Source organism: Aspergillus versicolor (genome assembly GCF_001890125.1).
Source record: "Aspergillus versicolor CBS 583.65 unplaced genomic scaffold ASPVEscaffold_6, whole genome shotgun sequence".
NCBI lineage: Eukaryota > Fungi > Ascomycota > Eurotiomycetes > Eurotiales > Aspergillaceae > Aspergillus > Aspergillus versicolor.
This window is the reverse complement of record NW_024467529.1, coordinates 1,412,099-1,431,497: the sequence shown is the minus strand read 5'-3', so window position 1 is coordinate 1,431,497 and position 19,399 is coordinate 1,412,099. Positions and strand designations below refer to the sequence as shown.

Here is a 19,399-nt window from a genome sequence, read left to right as displayed (position 1 = left end):
GCGTGGGGGTTGCGATTATCCCGTTTCACCATTGCCTCATAATCCCAGCTCAAGCTCGGGGTACAAACTTAAACTCAATCGGAAAATGGAAAACAATCTCAAGGAAGGAAAAGAAAGAAAGCGCGCGATCGAGCAAAATGAACGGACGGCTGCTGATGACTGCAACTGCAAGATACCGGGGTTGGTCCACTACTGGGCGATTTAGGAGCCTCGTTCCTCCCTCAGTCAAGTTGTCAACAGCTCATCCCCGTCAGAGCCACGCTGGCTCCAAACTGGCAGAGAGCCACGAATGGACGGGATAATTACTGCTCGCCCTGCTTGATGACTGCGCTCCTTCCACCGAACTTCGGTGACGGACGACCGGCCTCGCTCCTCGCTGGATTGTTAGGAATCAACATGGTGATACACTTTGGGTTACGGTGCTCCGTCCTGGACCAAACTAGGCATAGAAGAAGGATAGGGTGGTGCTCGAGCTCGGAGCAACCCATCCCATCTTTCGCTGCGCCCGCCACCCACACACGCTCGGACACTAGAATTTGGTTTGCTCCGTCCGACCGTTGTCGCGGGCCTCGTCGAAGGGGGAAGTCAAAGCCTATGGGTCAGGCGAGCGTCCTTGTTCCTCCCAAGAAACTGGAAGTTGGAACAATTGGGGGCAAGATTGACCCGAGGCTCTCGCGCTGAAAAGCCGGATTATCACGACGGAATTTTCCTCAAGTAGATGAAGCTGGTAGGGAGAATCGTGGTTTCACTGTCGCCAATTGTCAGGGGAAATCGTAATTGCCGGGCAACTTACTCCGGAGGTAGGAAGAGGGAAAGGAAGAGACGGGGGTTGTTGCATTGCTGCTGTTAGAGTCTCACGCTACTCCTATGCGCGATATAGTTGAGGACGCCACAGACAACGGGGTTCATTGTCCCTTCATCCCTACAGAGTACGGACCCATCTCAATCAGTCGCGACGCAGGTGCGGTTTATGCGCGACCCTCTTCTGGGTCATTGTTCGAGAGATCCCGCGCCTATTCCATCTATGCATTGCTCGAGTCAAGACTCAAGGAAAGATGGGGGAGGCTGGAACCTCTCACTGGCAAAAGGATGACACAACCCCCTCCAACCGGCGCCCTCGTCTCGCATAATCCTCATCACCCACCTCCCCTCGTGGGTGTCTCGCCGACAGGTGCTTCCGATTAGCCACTCCTGGCGTCTCTGGCCGGTGGAGCTGTTGCGACGGCGTACGACAGGTCCATGTCCTGACAGGGGTGGGATTCCTTAGCTAGTTAAAGCACGCCCAGCCGCAGGTTTGATTCCTTGACTCCGAAACCCACCAGCCTCTTTCCACGTTCGTATCCAATGAGCTAACCTTCAATACTGCCAGACGTGCGAATGAATTGGGCTTGGATCTCCCCCCGCTTCATGTTGATCACGAATAGCGTTCAAAGAAATCAAGCCAAGGACGATTACCAGTGAGACTCTTCTCTGTCGTGCTGAGCGTTTCATGCCACACTCTTTCTGCCTTTGGAGTTCCTTTTTTTTCTTACCCTTTTCGATCTTTTCTCTTTTTTTCCGACCATCATTTTTGTTTCCTTCTGCGACTGCCGTGCCTTGGCGTTGGACCAGAACAGCCCGTTGGGGGGGGTGCGAAATGATAGTGAGGAATCCCATCAAATCGCCTCGCAAGCAGCATCCCAAAAGCAAGACCGTTGTACTCTGAGTCTGAATCCATCCTGGCCCTCTTTGCAAGCTAAGCTTGACCAGAGTGCAGATCTACCAAATGGGCGATTTCTCTTCATTTATCCACCTTCATCTCTCTGGTCCTGGCAATGTATCACTTGCTGCGTATGCCTTGTCTGTAATTCTGGACCTACCCTGAATACTTTGTCTCTTTCCAGAATCCTTCCTTCCCAGTCTTTGGCTGCTGTCAACCGCAGTCCAGAATTTAACGGGCTGCATAGGGACTTTACCCCCATGCACCACAGCATATTCTGTCCCTATCCTGACCCTGCTTCCCATTCCATTTTTTACCGTCCATCCCGAGCCCCCTTTCGTATCTTCTTCGATTCCGAGTCCATTTCTGCAACTTTTATAGACACAATTTGGGTTACGGCTAACGAGCCGTTTGGACAATTCAAGCCTCTGGCCTTCCTCAGACTTAGCCCTTCCCGCTTAGACCTGGTCAAATCCCAACCTCTGTTTGAGCGTATCCTACGCTTGGCTGGTGAAGAATAATACGTGCAAAGCGTCTTGGTAACCTAGTATTTTTGGAGCTTACAAAGTCCGTCCGACCCCGGTGAGCACAAGCCAACCCTGGTATTTACATACGCTCTTCGTTTTCTCTCACATCTCTCTCTCCCTCTCTCTCATCTCTCCCGCCTCCCCACTTCCTTTGGGACTGTTGCATTGCGCGTTTGTGATTTCCAGTTGAATCCAGCCTCTCGTTTTTCTACTCTGAAAATTCTTTTGCCCTACCTGATCCACATATCCTCGTCGGTCCAATTACGGTATTGCGATATCTTATCTTGTTTTATTCTGACGCGGAGGTAGAGTTGGAAGTACCATCTTGATTCGGTCCAAGGCGAGTCCGGGGTGCTTGGGTTGTGATCTGGTACATGGCAACCGCAGCTCCTCTTTATTACAACTACCTGGCGCCAGAACGAGACGTCGACTAAATATTGGCCTAGCGAGCACTTTCCCAGGACGACGCGACTATCATTTTAATACTGCTCACTGTTGCTCGACCAACAGTGTCCCTTGGCAATTTGCCTACCACACCTTTTTAGAACCATTCGACAGTCGGCTCGGTAGACTGCCGGGGCTTGTAGGCTCTAGCAGCACCGATGTATGTCCGCGACGCTGGCGGATCCGTACCGAGACTATGCCATTGACTACTCTCAACATGCTAGCTGCAAACCTGAGGAACATGAAGGCACGCTCGTCTATCACCCCCAGCAGCCACACATTCAACACGCGAAACAAGCAGACGCTTCGTTCACATCTGAAAACTCGGGCGCAGCGTTCGAGCAGCACCATGCGAATGCGACCGTGCTTCCAACCGCGACACCACAGTCCGCAGTCCCCAATATCTCGCAAGCAGTTGTCCTCAACCAGGCTCAAATGCTACCCCGTCAGCTCCCGGTGCAGTACACCACTGCCAACTTTGACATCGCGTCGTCCGTCCAGCGTGGCAAGAAGAGACCTCATTCCGAAACCGAGCCAGAGGGTGGTAACACAGACCATGGAATCAGACAGTTACCAGTCCTTCCACCAGATGCGCCCGAGGAAGCAACCCATTCTCCCGAAATGCTCTTCTCCGTGCATGGGGATTCCTCGCAGCACCATCATCCAATGCCAGGCCACAGCTTTGGGCCAACGGACCATATGGGCCTACCGCAACATCACCACCACCACCATCTCCCCCCTCACACCTCGATTCGCGCTACAGAGCGGCATGGTATGAATATAGAGACATCGCCGCTGCCGTCTGGCCCACCGAGTGTCGTGGGTCAACCGGGGATGCCTGACCCGGCGCCTCGACCGCGCGGCCCCAAACTTAAGTTTACTCCGGAGGAAGATGCTTTATTGGTTGAATTAAAAGAAAATAAAAACTTGACTTGGAAGCAAATAGCCGACTTTTTCCCTGGTCGAACAAGCGGCACGTTGCAGGTCCGCTATTGCACCAAACTGAAGGCGAAAGATGTGGCTTGGAGTGATGAAATGGTAAGCAAGTTCGCTGCGTCGTTTTCTCTTGCGGCTAGATTTCTTTTGTTTTTTTTGTTTTTTTTTTTTATGCCACCTGTGTTCTAACGCATGGATAGGTGCAACGACTGCGGCGGGCTATCCAAGAGTACGAAAACGATCGCTGGCGCATAATTGCTGGAAAAGTTGGCAATGGGTTTACACCTGCAGCCTGTCGAGAAAGAGCAACACAGCTCTGACTAGAGTTGTTATGCGTTATGGATGATGTTATGGAAATTTACGGATTGACACGCATATGGACACGAGCAATTCACATATTCCCGTCCACCACTTCTTTTCTACCCCATTTTCTCTTCCTTTCCTACGTAATCACTACTTTCTTACACTCCTTCGTTCTTTTTAGCTCATCTTTACTTATTCTGCCCTTTGACCTACTTTTCTTGGCAGGTTGTACAAAGGGCGTACTTGGAGGACACAAGTTTTTTACTAGCAATGGCTCTAGACCGGATGGCAGGCGTGAAGTTATTGTATGATATCTGTTAGCCTTGTGGAATCCTAAATGTCATGGGCTGGTACTCTATCAAACCCTTTAATGATCTGACGATAGCTGATACTAATTGATAGCACGTGAAGACGGCTGGCATGATGGATGCATATGAAAGCCCTAAACCCTGGTTGGCGTTCCGGATTCAGTAATCTGCCAGACGGGCTTTTCCGGAAAGCCGTAACAGCTCAGTGACCAATCATCGAGCGTGGATGACTAAGGCGGTGACCGCAGGTCAGACCACGGGCCGAAGCGGCTTCAAACTCACCTCAACCTCCAAACTCCCTCTCTGCCAGACCTCCACGCCTTGTCCGTTGGCCATTGCATCCATTCGCGCAGGACAATGTTCTTCCAACGCACAGCTATCGCCCTTTCGAGGCGCGCCCCTACCCGGGCCCTGTCCGTCCGCCCATTCTCCTCCTCCATCGTCCGCTGTACGTGACTGCGAGCCCCAAAATACTCAACTCCCCATGGGTGATCGGGATCATGCCATATCTCATTCGCGACTCGATTGAACATGGCTGGCACCCTGTTACTATTTGGGAGAACAACTATCATCTCATGTACAGTAACTAACACGAATCCTTTTGATTTAGCCAACCAGAGCAAGTGGCAGCCCAAGCAGGAGGGCAAGATTCTTCCCTTCGAAGGTTAGTGTCCTGCCGAACCTGACGTTATATAAACACCAATTGCACACAACCGATCACATACGAGCTGCATACAACACTATGAGCAATTTCTGCTGCGATTGAGTGTTCTGCTAGTTCCCAGCGCCCACCTACCTCCCTATCACCACCTCGCGCTGCTCCGGCTTCCAACCCACCAACCTACCAACGTTGACGTAATTGAGGAATTGTAAATGCTAACGGGTATCCATTTTTCGTACAGAGATCAAGACCGAAGAAGACTTGGTTCCCCCCGGTGCCAAGCCCGGTACCGTCCCTACCGACATCGAGCATGCTACCGGTCTTGAGCGTCTCGAACTTATCGGAAAGATGCAGGGAATTGACATCTTCGACATGAGGCCTCTTGATGCTTCCAGAAAGGGTACGCTTGGTTTATCTATTTTGTTGTGCGGATGGGAAGGAATCTAAATTGATGTGCGAACGATAGGAACTCTTGACAACCCCATCATCGTCAACGGTGCCGGTGACGAGCAGTACGCTGGTTGCACCGGTTTCCCTGCTGACTCCCACCAGGTCAACTGGCTCACTGTAAGAACATAAACATGCTCTAGCAAATATGCACAAGGCCGGACACTAATCGGTAATAACAGGTCTCTCGCGAGCGTCCTCTCGAGCGCTGCAACGAGTGCGGTAACGTCGTCAAGCTCAACTACGTCGGTCCCCTTGACGACCCTCACTCTCGTGAGTTGCACCTGATACCTTACTTATTTACTGGAACGAATGTAGACTAACATTAATTTCCAGATGACCACGGTCACGACGACCACGGTCACGGCCACCACCCTCCCCACGAGGAGCCCAAGACTTTCGCCGACTACGTCAAGCCCGAGTACTGGTACCGGTAAACGGTTTTAATCGAACTTCATGTACGACGAGTCGATTGATAATGGCGCGGTAGTTGATTCCCTCCCTCGATTTTCCTTTTACCCCCTTCGTCCCAATGTGATATAAGATGCGGTGTTGTGGGTCGGGGATTTAGATGACAAAGTATAAAATATGCCCGTCTATGCCTATACTAAGTATGTGGCTGCATTTCTTATCTTTGTTGGCTGAATTCTTGCATTTGTCTCTTGTAGAATAGTGAAGATGAATAAAGCTGTGGTTATTCCTTTTGTCCCTGTAGAGTTTTCTTTTTCTATGACAGCACGAACTCATGTTGCTCGTGATGTGCTACTCCATTCAATAGATAGCTACAGCCAGGAAACAGCCGAACTTGGAAGGTTCGACCATCTACCTTATCTTACCTATGTAGGGTAGCTCCTTCCCTGTACGCGTGGGAGGAGACCCATCAAAACAGGAAGGTACGACTTATCTAGGTTAGTAGGCCTCATTTAAGGCAAGCACTATCGGCCCTGCCTATTTCTTCTTGAACGGTCCTATCGGGTAACTACTAAACACAGGGGGAAATGCGACCATGCCGTAGGTAGTTTCCATTATAATACGCTCATACGAATTATATATATCTATACCAAACCGGCAGGAACAACGGCGGGAAGGGCCGCAAGTGAAACCGGGAAGGCGCACCCAGCCTGGAACCTTAGATGGTTGAACTTTAACCTTGTCTAAGGTCACCTCCAACTCCAAGGAAGGTTCACCCCCGGTCTCAGGGCAAAGCTGTCCTTTTCTTTTTTATCTTCTATGGCCTCTTGCTTCAATGCTCAATGGATCATGTTGCTGGTGAGTTATGAACGCCCAACAGGCCGTAATCTCCCAGCTATACTGATGAGGTATCGGCTCTATTATATATTGGGCGGTGCTCAGGGTAGAGAGCATCTACCGGCCGAACCGTCTCCGTTCGATATATCGAAGAGGCGGGTAGACCAAGGCAGCCCATGAGAACCCGACGTAGTTACCCATCTAGAGGTTGTTAGCTAATTGAACAATAAACATGTGAAACGTGAGGGAATATGCTGAAATGTTGGAGAAAAGGTGCGGGAAAAAAAAAGAACATACATCAGCACCATACTCCCCCACCAATCCCGCTAAAGGCCCAATATACCAAACCTGCGCCATACATAGGATAGCACCAGCCCAACCAACTAAGAACGCAATCAGCGCCGCAATGCCAACAGGGTGCTTGGACGGTTCATCCCAGACAGCCCAGTTATAACCGTTTCCGGATCCTCCACGGCGAAAGATGAACCGTTCCTCGAGGACGATTGCGAGCCAGATCGCGACGAAGTAGCCCATAAGCGCGAGGAAGTTGGTGAAGATATCTGCGAGGTGGCTGCGGCCCGCAAGGGCACATACGGTGTATATTACGACGCCGAAGGTGTTCCAGATCGCACGGGGCACTTTTTCAGCATACCGGCCTAGAATTTGGAAGTCGACGCCCGCAGAGTAGGTCGGTGCGATGGCGTTGGCGATGAGGCCGAGGGCGACAATCACGGAGCAGAAATTACCGAAGGTATGGAGGGGGCTGAAACCTTGGACGATGAGCGCACCTTGGCCATTGCCATAGGCGGTTGCGTATTCGGGGTGTGCGGTTATGCCAGATGCGAGGCCAATCCCGCAGAGGAAGGCGAGGGTGAAGGATGTGAGGAGACCAAAAAGCGAGAGCGAGAAGATCTTGATTCTGGATGTGCGCTCAGGGTAGTAGACAAAGAAATCGGCTGCTAGTGGTGTATAGGTGATCGCGGCACTGAGACACAGAGAAAAGAACGAAAGTCTAAGGACAGGGTGCCGTTAGTTCGGGGAAAGTTGAAAACGGCAGATCATATACAACGCACCGATTCCCGACTATGGTACGAGTGTCTCCCTGAGATGGCGTAGATAGGTCAAACTTTGAACCAGATACGCCGAACAAAATGCACACCACGATGACTTGGGGTAAGAATGCAAAGCTGCGTATTTTAGCACTCTGTTATCAAGTGTGGAGACATGGACCTACCGTTCATAATAATGGAAAATTCGGATTCCAAACGTGGCGATAATCCAGCTAATGACAGCGATGATCACAATTCCTGTTATTTGGTTAGTTACCGTTGGATGTAGAATAAGAAAGAATCCAAATGTCCATACCCACTGCAACTGATAGACTTCCCTTCGGGGACACAGCGGAGAGGATCTGCCCGCAAACCACACAATTGATCAGGCAATATCCGATCATCTGAATGAGATTCAGTATCACGATAAGTTTGCTAGGCCACCATCCCATAGTATAACGCCCAAAGGCCTGTAAAGTCCATTAGACCGAGCATACTTCATTTTGTTGAACAAGCATAAAACAAACCATAGTCCGAATTCCAGATATAGGGCCCCAAGTAGCCATCCATGAGGACGCCGTCGAGCCAACAAGCGCTCCGAAAACAGCACATAGAGCAGAGTCCAGAAAGCTAAGGCCGTACACAGCCGGGCCTAGCATCCCAAGCGTGATATTATTCGCTGCCAGGTTGACTGACATCCAGAGCAAAAAGACCTGCAGATACGAGATCCAGGATAATTTCGGGATGCGCTCGTGCTCCTGCACTCGTTCTATCCCCCGAGCCTCGAGACTGTACTCGACCAGTTGGTCCTCGACTTTTTTGAGATAATACGTAAGTCGTTGAGGCACGGACGTGCCGCCTGCCCGTCGGGAATTATCAAGCGCCTCCTCATTGTAAGTCTGGTTTTCTCCAAATACGGCTGTCGAGCGAATTTCATTCTCCTTCACGGCTGTGCCGTCTACCGCGGGCGTAGGCGTGGCGTTTCCCGACGACATGCTAGAATGGATTTGATTAGCATCCGCGCACGAGCGAGAAAAGGGGATATTCGCGCGCATGAGTTCTTTCGCTGGAATTATCCAGATCAAGTTCAACCGTATGATCTCAGAACGACTACTGCGGCCACTGACAGGAGAGTGGGGTGGCACGCAATTGACGAACACCGGTCATCATGCAGGCAGGTTACCTAGATACCTTGATCGAGGGACAACTCCATACTACTCGGCTTCATCATGGCCATGGCAACTCCGGAGGAGACGGGAGGTAGTAGTACACTGGATGGGAAGAGGCGCGAGACCTAGAAACGCGAACGAAGGCCGCTGAAAGTCAGTAATGATCATCGGGCCGGGGAATTGTAGTGGGGTATTGCAGGAGAATGTGATTTTACCTCTACAGGGCGAATGGGCTGTAAAGTGCACGATGGCTCTAGCACTTATAATGGTATGAAGGACAGAGTCGAGGCTGGACTCGAGGTTGACGTTGACGGCGAGAGTGGTGGGGAAGAAGAAAAGAAACGGCTCCGCGAGAAATGAAAGATTAACCCGCCCAACCGGATTTTCTTTTACCGGACGCCTCTTGGACCATCTCAACTAGGAACTGCTGGGAATTGGAATTACTTCGCATTCAAGTCTAATTACTTCTTGCCGACGAATTCCCGAGCCACCATCCTGGCATCGAACATGCGTGCTAATTAAGGCGACCCAGATTGCTTGCTAATATCGAGAATTCCCAAACTTCGGTATAACCAGGTCAAGCACAGCCAAGTTAAAACAAATTTTCGCCTAGACGTTGCAAATTGCGATTGGAAAGCTGGCTGTGAGAAGCAACGCTACAAATTCAACAGAACAGGAGTGTCCAAAAGAGCATCGCGATGGTCGTTACGTCGTCAGCGGACGTTTGATTTCTAAGTATCCTTGAAATGCTCCTTTGCGTATTGCTCGCACGCCTAGAATTTGCAGATTAAGCGTTGGGGCCATACAAGCTGTGCCCGACACGAGCTTTGGTTGCTCACCTTGGCCGGCTTTCCAACTTTCTGACCAATATATTTCCATTTGTTCGCCTCATATTCCTTGATGGCGTCTCGGAGGGCTATCGACTATGGTAATAATTAGAACCAACCTGCAAATGACTATCTTCAGAAATCATTAACCAACCTCGTCTTCCGCAAACTCCGCATAATGCATGTCCTATCTGGATGTCAACAAACCAACCGTCTGTTGTTGTTGTTGTTGTTGTTGTTGTTGTTGTTGTATGGTTGTTCAAACGCACCTTATACCAATGCTTCTTCACACTACCCTCAGTTCGGTTAGGGAAAGTCTGAACCACCATCAGTGAGTCAAATCCTACACGTAGAGCACAAACAGCAACAAGTATGTGTGTTACGGACCTTGGCGATCTCACTCCAGCTGCGACCAGCATCACGCATCGTTTTCAATCTCTGTTCCTCCTCTGCAGTCCACGGGGTGTTGGTTCTTCCCTTTTTCCTTGGGGTGGCGTCTGGCGCTGCAGCCACGGGGTCATCTCCAGGCGCGGTGGCCATTGTTGCCGATGAGCCTTGCGGAGGGGACGAACGACGTTTACGCGGATTAGTCGACGCGAGAACCTGAGATGGGGGCATAGGAATGCCCTCGTACGAAGTTACGCGTTCAAAGGACTGGTTTTGCTGTTGTTTCTGTTGTTTCTGGGGAAGAAGCTGTTGTTGTGAAGTGGGAGAGACAGAGGTTTTGACTGGCTTAGAGGCTGGAGCTGGCCTGAAGGGCGAAGGAGAGAAGAGTAACACCGCGTTAGTGAGGAATCTCCAATATTTAATGAGAAGAAAACTCCAGCCGCAGGCAATTTAACCAACACCAAGAGTGAAATGCTTGTGAGGAACAAATGAGAATGGTGAAAGCAAAGAAGAGGATTCCAAGAGTATGTGCGTGCGTATATAGGTTATATATATATATATATATATATATATATATAAGGCGATAGAGTAGTATACAGATGTATATATACCACAGATGTATATACGCTCCCAACCGAGTCAAAAAACAAGTGAATAATAGGCTTTGGGGCTTGGGCATCACTAGGCCCCGTGAAGAACGAATATGGAACTTACGACATATTGGACGATGTGCAAGCTTCCCAATCACGTTGCGCCGACTCATCTGTACATACACATGATTAGGAGATTAGCAAGCCTGCCGCTCAAGAACGGTCCGAGGAGATTGGCCTGTTAAGTCGCTGAAGACAAGCCTTCTGTTACACCAAAAAGTGACGATGACACGGGCACATCCCACAGCGTGGAAGTAGTGCTGCAAGCTGAGGGGAAAGCGACCAGAGAGAGGGGCGAGTGTGATGAGGGTGTTACATGCATGTATGTAAATGGCTGGCAGCGGCAAACGGGAGGCCAGACGGAGATTCGAGGGGCGACCCTCGATCAGGAGCGGGGAAAAGAAGGAAGGAATAATAGAAGGGGTTGGAGGAGGAAGAGGAGGAGTAAGAGGAGGGGCAACAGAACAATAAGTATCAACAGGATTCGGCACAGTCACAAGTTGACCTTCCCAGCATCTGAGGATACAACGGCCGTAATAGCACGCGCTACGGGACGGCGCGATGTCGTTGTCTGAGTAGGCTGGAGGAGAAAGGGTTAAGAGAGACTTACTGATCAAGGCTCATGGCTGGGTTGGTGGGTTGCGAGTCTGTCTCAAAAAGAAGGGAGAAAGGTAGGAGCAGGATGACTGGATGTACGAGGCAAGTCGCCGATACTCTACAGAAACTCGGGAAGACGACGTCAAAGAACGAAGAGAAAGGACGCGGCTGGTATAGCAACGTAGCGCCGAGAAGAAGATGAAAGAAAAGGAAGCGAGACCAGCTCAGAAACTCGGACCTGCCAGTGCCAGGTGCCAGCCCAATCCCACCGTCTTCAGATGACGCTTGCTTTTTCTTTCTCTCCTCAGCGGCATGTTGACTCGTTGCTGCACGCCAACCCAAGGCCAAAGCCAAAGGCAGCGCAAAAGGAAACAAGACGGAAATTAAAAACGAGCAGTCTCCTGATTGGGCCCTGCTATGCTTTCTCTCGTTCTCGATTTTCGTCAGCGGGTGATTTTCACTGTCAGATCTAGACGTTTTTAGAGTTGGAGCAGATGCCATCTGTTCATCGGCCATCAGACGATGGATAAATTCCCGTCCCGGCATTGCTTATTACGCTCGCTTCGACAGTCGGTCTCCATGCTGCTAGGCAAAGCACACTCCCCTTGTGGAGACGGTAGTGAGGGGACTCGGAAGAGCCTGGACCCTAGTATAGAAAGGCCATCAAGCGGTCCAGCTGCCCTCGCAAAGACTGTCCTAGAGGGCAGAAAAGAATCGGGTGACTGTCAGACAAACTCACGGACTGGCACGAGCGACGCCAGCAGGAGTCCTTGACCCGAAAGTCGGACTTGGCAATGTCTTGAGAGGGCGAGAGGCGAGAGTATGGAATGATGGGAAATGCTGGCTGTTCCTTGCTGTCTGTGTCCCTGTTAGAGGCATCGAAGCGGGGTAGCCGATTGCACTACAAGTATAACGATCTTGAGTGGCCGAACGGAGGGATACGGGAAAAACCGCTTCAGCAGCAGACAGGCCTTGTGAGTGGTTCAAGGTGCATCTTATTTTTTCCCAGCGCAGTCACAGTTTCTGGTTGGACGAGCTGGCGCTTTTAAGTAGGAAATCTGTGAGCCCCCAAAGTGGAACCCCTCCGAGATAAAAGGTCCCATCTCCTTGCAAGGTCAATATACTTGAGAGAAACATGAGTCAACTTGCAGGTGTGGGTAGGGCTTTGTTACTCCCAGTGCAGATCGGCCATTTCCGGAAGCCTTCTTGGTCGAGTGCAGGGGATTCGTATTTTGAAGAGAACTAAGGCTGGTTGTGCTGTTCGTGAGTTGTTGTCGGAGGGCTGCCGATGATACGTCAGGCCCGGGTGCTTGGGATGCCGAGTCTCTTTGCTTTTGCCGGTTCCTCGTCGAGCCCTAGATTGTGAGGTCTTTAGCAAAACATCTTATGATATTTTTTGGGATGACAGCTTTTTTTGCACCGAGCGTGTTCAACCCATACCTACCTGGCCCACGGGATTCACATGGAACTGCCCGCTGTCACTGCGACTCGGAAGTCCCTCCACACCTAGCTCTGTGATGGGCTATTCCCATTTTGGACGGAGATCCCCACGAGACGGCTGACGTCATCTGATCCACGTGATGCACGCGCGGCCCTGCGAGAGCTTGACAGGTAACCTCGAAAGCAGAGCCAAAGGTTGTCTCGTGCACCCGTGTAAGGCTACACCTTGCAGTGTCCTTTCAAGGCCAAGTCCCCGTTCAATTGTTGTACTAGACGAGTCAGTGCCTCACGTTGCTGATCTAGATAGCTGAGGTTGAGCTTATCAACGGTTCCGACGTCTCCACCCAAGCTTCGTTCCATTTCCGTTCTGCCGTCTTGCTTGCCCGCTTGCCCACTGCCCGGGCCTGTACTCTTTCACCTCTTCACATCGCTGGTATCCATTGCATCCTTGAAAGCCGCGTCGATATTGTCTCTATAGCGTATTCATTCGCCACAACTGTCTAAAACCCTGCGATCGAGTCGCTGGAAGACCCAAGCACCGCGCGACAAGAGCCCCTCTCGAGCAGTTGTTGATGGTGCAAGCCTGAGGCAAGCTTGTCTAGTCGTTTGAACAGCCTCTTGATATATACCGATATTGGGTCTTGTTAGCGCACCATGGCGTTTACTGTCCCGCGTGTCCTTGCGGACATCACCCACCTTGCGTCGAAATGTGTCCTTATATGGACCATCCATAGAAACAGGAGCGCTGAAGGTACTTGTGGCACACATGGTATTTTCAGCTGTTGGCTAATAGAGTGACGATTCACAGGTGTCTCCCTCTTGACTCAGATGCTATATACTTTGGTCTTCCTTACGCGCTACACTGATCTGCTTCGCCATGGTGGTTGGACAGAGCCTTATAACATCATTTTCAAGTTCTTCTACTTTATATCGTCATTCTATACTATATTTTTGATGATGAGAATGTTCCCTAGAACCCGTGAGACGGAGAGAGCGTGGAAAATGGCCTTGGCCTCTGTCGGAGGTTCCCTCCTACTCTCGCCTATTGTGATTCCCATTTTCGGTAAATATCCTGCACTGTGGTTTGAAGAGGTGAGTTTGACCGCCGCAACTGCTTTTCTCCAGACGCTAACTGTGAATCCCAATAACTAGATTCTATGGACCTTCTCTATAATCCTGGAATCGGTTTGTGTCCTTCCACAACTGTTGCTTCTTCGCCAGACTACCGTCCCCACTGTTATCAATTCATACTATCTTCTAATGCTGGGATCTTACCGAGCGTTTTACATAGTAAACTGGTTCGTTCGGGGAGTCGGAGGTGACAACAATGTGAGCTGGATCTCGGTCATCTTCGGGGCCGTCCAGACCGCATTCTATATCGACTTTGCCTGGGTCTACTACACTCGCCAACGCGTGAAACTCCGGAATGGAGGGGTTGTTGATTCAGAAGACTACCGGAACAGTTATATTGTGAACAAGGTGTTCAATATTAGGCGGCGAAGAAGCGAGGATGAGGAAGAGCAGAGACTCCACGGCGAGGACGATGACAACGGCGACCACCAGCCGACGAATAACCGTTGGGGTGCGCGGGGAATCTCCGTCTCAGCCGACGATACATTAGAAGGCCAGCACAATGAGCGCTCTTTGGCGACGGATCAGGATGCGGAGGGTTTCGCGGAAGACGAACGCCGCTAGCTACTCTACACATAACGGGGAGGCTACGCGATCGCTGGCTGTGCCAGTCGACGAGGCACGGTCCTCTCACATATGCTGAGCATCCCACATACATGGATTCAAATATAGATATGTGATATTGAATTATCTTCTGGAGGGTAGGTGGTGAGCCCTGGCAGCTCCTCGAGTCGACAGTCAGACAGCTTCATGCTTCATTTTGGGGCCGGCCACCAGCCCTGCCGTGGCAGTCCTCGTCAGACCACTTTGAATAGTTATCGCAAGTGCGCAAGTAAGCGATATAAACAGACAGACCTAAATATAAACTTGGTGAAGTAATAAGCCTGGAATAAATAAGCAAATTGTACAGAATAGTTGTCGAGTTGTGGGCGGTTGTAGTCTTTGTAAACCATGGCATTTGTTTTAGTTAGCCCGTCTGAGCCATTGCTGCGCCAGGGCATAGCCACGATAGAAGGATGAGAACAATGTGGAAATCAGGAACAAGACAATCACAATAATCACACCACTCAGGACGGGTAGAGAGAGCGAAATTGAATAAGGGGCCGTTTGAGGCCACTCAGGCCTGAAAAATGCCTGACGAAGAGAAAACTGCCTTGTTCATTTTTAGACGACGTCGACAAATGACGGCTTCGGGTCGTCCGGCTGGGTGCAGGAAGCTCAGACCGGATTACTATACTCTAATTGAGCCCGCTATTGTTTAATGAGCTTAGCATCTTGCATTCTTCGATCCCTGCGCCGTTCGTTGTCAGGTTCGAGGATTATTCGACGATTGCTATTTGATGTAAGTTAGTTATTATTTTGGTAGGCTCTTTGAGGACCACGTGCACACAGATCACGTGCACCAGATCTCGGTTGAGAGAAGCGACGGACATCCCGTCACGATCTCTGGCTTTGTCTCGAATCAACCGAGGAGCCCTGGCATCATGTTCTCCGCTTCTGTTCTTGGGGGTCGAATAATAAATTCACCTGAATACGACGTGCCCCACCGCCATGAACTGGGCTGTCCATGATATTCCAACCTTAGGCGCCGGGCTCGCCTCCAGCTCATGCCCCTCTCTTATCCATTGGAGACCGTTGCTCGAGAATCCTTCGAGGACCGCATCCTCGAGTCGCCAGCCGCGTAGTCACTAGTCAGCCACTGTCCTTAGGCACACGTGGTCGTTGTTGGATGTGAATGCATGTTGCCGGGAGGAACTGAGGAGGGACCCTGCAAAGGCTCAGTCATGCGCAGACCCTTGCTTCTAGTTCTCCCACTCAGGCTACTTGAAGACTGACAGTTTGGGCCAGAGTATGGAGATAGGGCTTAGTGGGGTCCGTGAGATGAGAAATAGAATGAAATGAAAATAGGAAAAATTCAAAAAGATCCATGAAGCACTAAATTGGGCAGTTCCACCAACGCTCTTACGCTCCATCTTCTCGCCCCCGGCAGTGGCAGGCTGGCAGCCAAAGCAGGCCCACGATGCACTCCGCCAACCACAGGGCCGAGACAGGGCGTTTAATTGCGTTCATTTATGGTTCGATTCAAGACGAGGAGATGCGGCCCTGCCACGCTAAACCGAGTTAATCCTAGGCGGTGCATCCTTATCCACATGGGGTTTACAGCCGCAATAAGAAAAGAAGCACGCCTTCCAGTTGATCGGATCAACCACGGGTCCACGAGCCACGACTGGCTTACTCTTGAGTTTTGGACTCTTTTCGAAGCTTCTTTCAAAACTTTCCGTCTGGTCTTGTGCCCTGGCTACGCGCATTGCCAAGAATTCCAGAGGTACTGCGCTGCAGTCCTTATAATGAAACCAAGATTTCCCGCCTTCCACTGCGGTTTTTGGGGGCTACAAGCCTCCAAGTCCACCACCCCCCCAATTCTCTTTGTTGTAGCTGGTCAACTTGTTAGGTGCCAAACGCTACTGCGACTACATTTATCTTTTTTCATCGCCGTTGAGATTACGCCCCGGATGATCTACGTACTTTCAAAGCCCTTTGTCGTAAAAGCTTCCGCGCGCTGCTCCTCGTAGTCGAAATTGGAGCCGATAACCACTTTTTGTCGAGTTAGCGCTAACCAGGCGATTCTCATTTGGCCTTACGGCCGCTAATCCCGTACCTTAGTCGCCTCGCTTCGCAGCTTCGCCATTGACTCCTCTTTCAAAGTTCCCACCCCTGGAGATCCGGAGCCCTGGGACTTCGATCGGTCCAGTCTTGGCCCCTGTCAAGAATGGGCGCAGTGGGCCTTGAAAAATAATATGCAGAGTCTGAGCCCCGAGGATTGGGGGCTAGATTCTAGCTAGTACCTTTCTAATTCCCATGTCATTGTGCAAGCTGCGAGATGGTCGATTCTTAGAAAAGCCCGGTCCCCCGGGACAGTTGGGCGCTTAAATGCAGAGACCATCTTCCATCCTAGGCCTCTTGTTTGGAGAAGGTTCATGTGGCACGGTAATGGTCGGCGGCATCCATCACACATTCTCGTGCTCTGTGGGCCTGTTGTTGAAACAAGAGCTTTTCATGCCTGGCTTTGCCTCGCAAGGCATTCTGGCCTCTATTGATATCGTCGACTCGAGTATATGAAGGTCCGCGGCACCGCTACTAAGGATTCTCCTCTATATCTATCTTCTTATTACGCTTATAACGAAGGCTTTCTGTTGAAATCCATATACCTCACTCGAACGACGAATCAGCTGCTCAGCACCCCGGCGTCAAGGTTCCAGAAGATTTCATATATTGTACAACCCCCCAAACTTCGATTCATTCGTCGAACCTCTACACTTTGCCGCCCTCTATACAGGCCTCCCTGCTGTCTGTTTCATAGAGTGTTTCATTGTTTTCCCTTGGTCCACCCACGAAGCTTCTCTTCGGCGCTTCCAGCCAACCTCTGATTGACTCTTTTCTATGTTTTGTCAGTCCTCAAGCGGGGACTTCAGACCAATGTCGTTTGGACAGGGTGGTTGCAACCCGAACGAGGCAATGGACGAATTCTACGGGGGTATCAACGCACATTGGCCGGTGATGGAGCGTGTAAGCATAACCCAAACAACTACATAGCATACCTTGTCGGCGCAAACCTATACTAACAACCCTTGGTTCCACCACGCACAGTCCCCCTACGGAACAGTCACTCATCCATACAATGCATCAGCATACCAAAATCCCGCCATCCTCACACCAATCAGCCTCCCAGACAGCTCGTACGCCCAGGCCCACACCCGCACCAGCCCAGTCCTCAGCAACCACTCCCAACAGCAAGAATACCAATATCCCGTCTCCGACTCCGCCATCCCTCACCATGGCCTGGGCATCACCACTCCTTTCCCCAGCGAACTCACGCGGGACGCGAGTTTCGGTCTGGGAATCGCACCAACCAGTTACACCGGCTTGCGAGAAGAAACCATCTCCCCGCAACCTTCATTACCGCGGCGTCGTCAACGTCGAGATTCCAGACAGCCTGCACCACACAACCCGCCAGTTCAGATCCTCCCAAACCCACATGGGGTCCAACTCCTAGAACAGCAACGACGACAAAGCTACGGCGACCCGAACACGCAGCGGCCCCGGGCTCCTGGGCGTGGGCGTAAAGACCCGCAGGCCGAGGAGGAAGACGCCTTTGTCGAAGGCCTCCGTGAGCAGAACCTCTCGTGGCGAACTATCCGGGATATGTTCCGCGAGAGGTACAACAAGGATGCTACGGAGGCGCGCCTGCAGATGCGGCAGGTCCGGAGGCGCAAGGAACGACTGGCGCGCTGGGATGAGCATGATGTGCGTGAGTATACCGCGGCAAGTTTGAGTTAGACTGCTCTGCTTTATTTATATTTTTCCAGGGCAGCAATTCTAGTTGTGGATGGTTCCGCTAACGATGGGGTGTTGCAGGTTCGAGTTCTTTTACGCGCTAGACATTATTGGGAGCAGGAGAAGTACAGGCTTATTGCACAAAAGGCGAGCACTCATAGATCTATTAGTTATGGCAAGACTTCTCTGCTAACAGTCTTTTTCTAGATGGCGGAATTAGGAGCTACAACTACATTTACAGCAGAACAATGTGAAGCTCAATTAGATAATATTGATGCACAGGAGCGAGAAAGAGAAGAGCAAGACAACGCTCAACAATCACATACAACAGAACCTCGACGCAAACGACGGCGAACAGAAACGAAAGAACCTGGAGAGAAAGCATCTCAAAAAAAGACACCCCGAGAAAAAAAGAAAACAAAGACAGGAACCTAACCTTACATTGAGATATGCATTGCAATTTCCCCCCCCTTTCATAGACCTGTTTGATTATTTACTCATATATACTTTGGGCGCATTGTTTCTAGCCTTGATCTTGTTGGGACCTGGAAGATTGCATGGATGCGAGTGATGCGCACTTATTTTGCATAGTTGGGATTGGATTCTTCTCGGCGCACCTTTTGCCTTGCCTTGCATATTTGACTGATTCACAATATACCCATACCGTCCGCTCATTACTATAGTCCTGACTCGCACAATACACTTCCTTGAAAGTATACACTCGATGATCAACCCTTTAATCAAACCGCTTCACAAAGAAACTTAGACCAGAAACCAAACTTTGAACTCGACCCAGGGAACCAAACCCAACCAAGACACCAGTGCAGGTTCCTGGCAAGCCACATTCCTCGCTAGAAATCCTTCGACACCTGCCGGTCCCTGAACGGCGTCCTTGGCAACAGGGCACTCATTTCCGCGCATATCAATCAGCGAAATTTTGTGAATATTAATGACCGAGCAGAGAGCATTGCCGAATGTACTGTTGCCACTCTCTGGCCCGTGTCCGGGTTTTAATTTCCTCGCGAATCCTGTCACTTTTGACGCCCAGGGGCCTAGACTGGTCTCAACGTGCCAACTCCATGCCTATCAATGTTAATAGGGAATATCGGGGTTCCGCGCGCTGCAAAGTCATGAATGAACGGTGAAATGGTGGATCCACGGACGAACTGCTCCTTGGGCTGGGGCCATCCTCGGTAGAAGCACTGTCGACTGGGCCAAGGTCCAGTGGAGTCCAAAGGATT

General features: G+C 50.7%; 8 protein-coding genes across 8 annotated transcripts; 5 read left to right on the top strand and 3 right to left on the bottom strand.

Annotated features, from left to right (window-relative positions):
- Window positions 1-774: 774 nt before the first annotated feature.
- Window positions 775-1,459, top strand: ASPVEDRAFT_739757 (uncharacterized protein). The gene is made up of 2 exons (XM_040816230.1): window positions 775-1,292; window positions 1,370-1,459. Exon 1 carries the CDS (start codon window positions 868-870, stop codon window positions 1,183-1,185), a length of 318 nt encoding a protein of 105 aa, XP_040669331.1. The 5' UTR covers window positions 775-867; the 3' UTR covers window positions 1,186-1,292; window positions 1,370-1,459.
- A 1,076-nt stretch (window positions 1,460-2,535) lies between these two features.
- ASPVEDRAFT_43043 (SANT/Myb-like DNA-binding domain-containing protein) lies at window positions 2,536-4,347 on the top strand. Its single transcript, XM_040812742.1, has 2 exons — window positions 2,536-3,708; window positions 3,807-4,347. Exons 1-2 carry the CDS (start codon window positions 2,833-2,835, stop codon window positions 3,924-3,926), a joined length of 996 nt encoding a protein of 331 aa, XP_040669330.1. The 5' UTR covers window positions 2,536-2,832; the 3' UTR covers window positions 3,927-4,347.
- Window positions 4,348-4,574: 227 nt separating this feature from the next.
- On the top strand, window positions 4,575-5,762 carry cox5b (cytochrome c oxidase subunit IV; the record flags this gene model as incomplete). The annotated part of the gene is made up of 6 exons (XM_040807132.1): window positions 4,575-4,665; window positions 4,828-4,881; window positions 5,120-5,278; window positions 5,345-5,445; window positions 5,508-5,598; window positions 5,662-5,762. The coding sequence occupies 6 exons, from the start codon at window positions 4,575-4,577 to the stop codon at window positions 5,760-5,762; spliced, it is 597 nt and encodes a 198-aa protein (XP_040669329.1).
- Window positions 5,763-6,267: 505 nt separating this feature from the next.
- ASPVEDRAFT_43040 (purine-cytosine permease family protein) lies at window positions 6,268-9,107 on the bottom strand. The gene is made up of 8 exons (XM_040812741.1): window positions 9,007-9,107; window positions 8,814-8,916; window positions 8,150-8,618; window positions 7,939-8,092; window positions 7,808-7,880; window positions 7,647-7,760; window positions 6,871-7,585; window positions 6,268-6,774 (listed from the first exon to the last, which is right to left on the bottom strand). Exons 3-8 carry the CDS (start codon window positions 8,615-8,617, stop codon window positions 6,691-6,693), a joined length of 1,608 nt encoding a protein of 535 aa, XP_040669328.1. The 5' UTR covers window position 8,618; window positions 8,814-8,916; window positions 9,007-9,107; the 3' UTR covers window positions 6,268-6,690.
- Window positions 9,108-9,522: 415 nt separating this feature from the next.
- ASPVEDRAFT_134645 (SANT/Myb-like DNA-binding domain-containing protein) lies at window positions 9,523-10,365 on the bottom strand (the record flags this gene model as incomplete). The annotated part of the gene is made up of 5 exons (XM_040807154.1): window positions 9,523-9,564; window positions 9,631-9,714; window positions 9,773-9,805; window positions 9,888-9,935; window positions 10,006-10,365. Coding segments are annotated over 5 exons (567 nt in total), but the record flags the coding sequence as incomplete, so codon positions are not given.
- A 149-nt stretch (window positions 10,366-10,514) lies between these two features.
- ASPVEDRAFT_739034 (uncharacterized protein) lies at window positions 10,515-11,938 on the bottom strand. The gene is made up of 2 exons (XM_040816225.1): window positions 11,266-11,938; window positions 10,515-11,201 (listed from the first exon to the last, which is right to left on the bottom strand). Exons 1-2 carry the CDS (start codon window positions 11,796-11,798, stop codon window positions 10,793-10,795), a joined length of 942 nt encoding a protein of 313 aa, XP_040669326.1. The 5' UTR covers window positions 11,799-11,938; the 3' UTR covers window positions 10,515-10,792.
- A 1,408-nt stretch (window positions 11,939-13,346) lies between these two features.
- Window positions 13,347-14,387, top strand: ASPVEDRAFT_30078 (ER lumen protein-retaining receptor; the record flags this gene model as incomplete). Its single annotated transcript, XM_040810313.1, has 3 exons — window positions 13,347-13,443; window positions 13,501-13,784; window positions 13,845-14,387. 3 exons carry the CDS (start codon window positions 13,347-13,349, stop codon window positions 14,385-14,387), a joined length of 924 nt encoding a protein of 307 aa, XP_040669325.1.
- Window positions 14,388-16,830: 2,443 nt separating this feature from the next.
- Window positions 16,831-18,863, top strand: ASPVEDRAFT_739308 (uncharacterized protein). The gene is made up of 4 exons (XM_040816226.1): window positions 16,831-17,390; window positions 17,472-18,128; window positions 18,240-18,305; window positions 18,366-18,863. The coding sequence occupies exons 1-4, from the start codon at window positions 17,265-17,267 to the stop codon at window positions 18,591-18,593; spliced, it is 1,077 nt and encodes a 358-aa protein (XP_040669324.1). The 5' UTR covers window positions 16,831-17,264; the 3' UTR covers window positions 18,594-18,863.
- The last annotated feature ends 536 nt before the right edge of the window (window positions 18,864-19,399 follow it).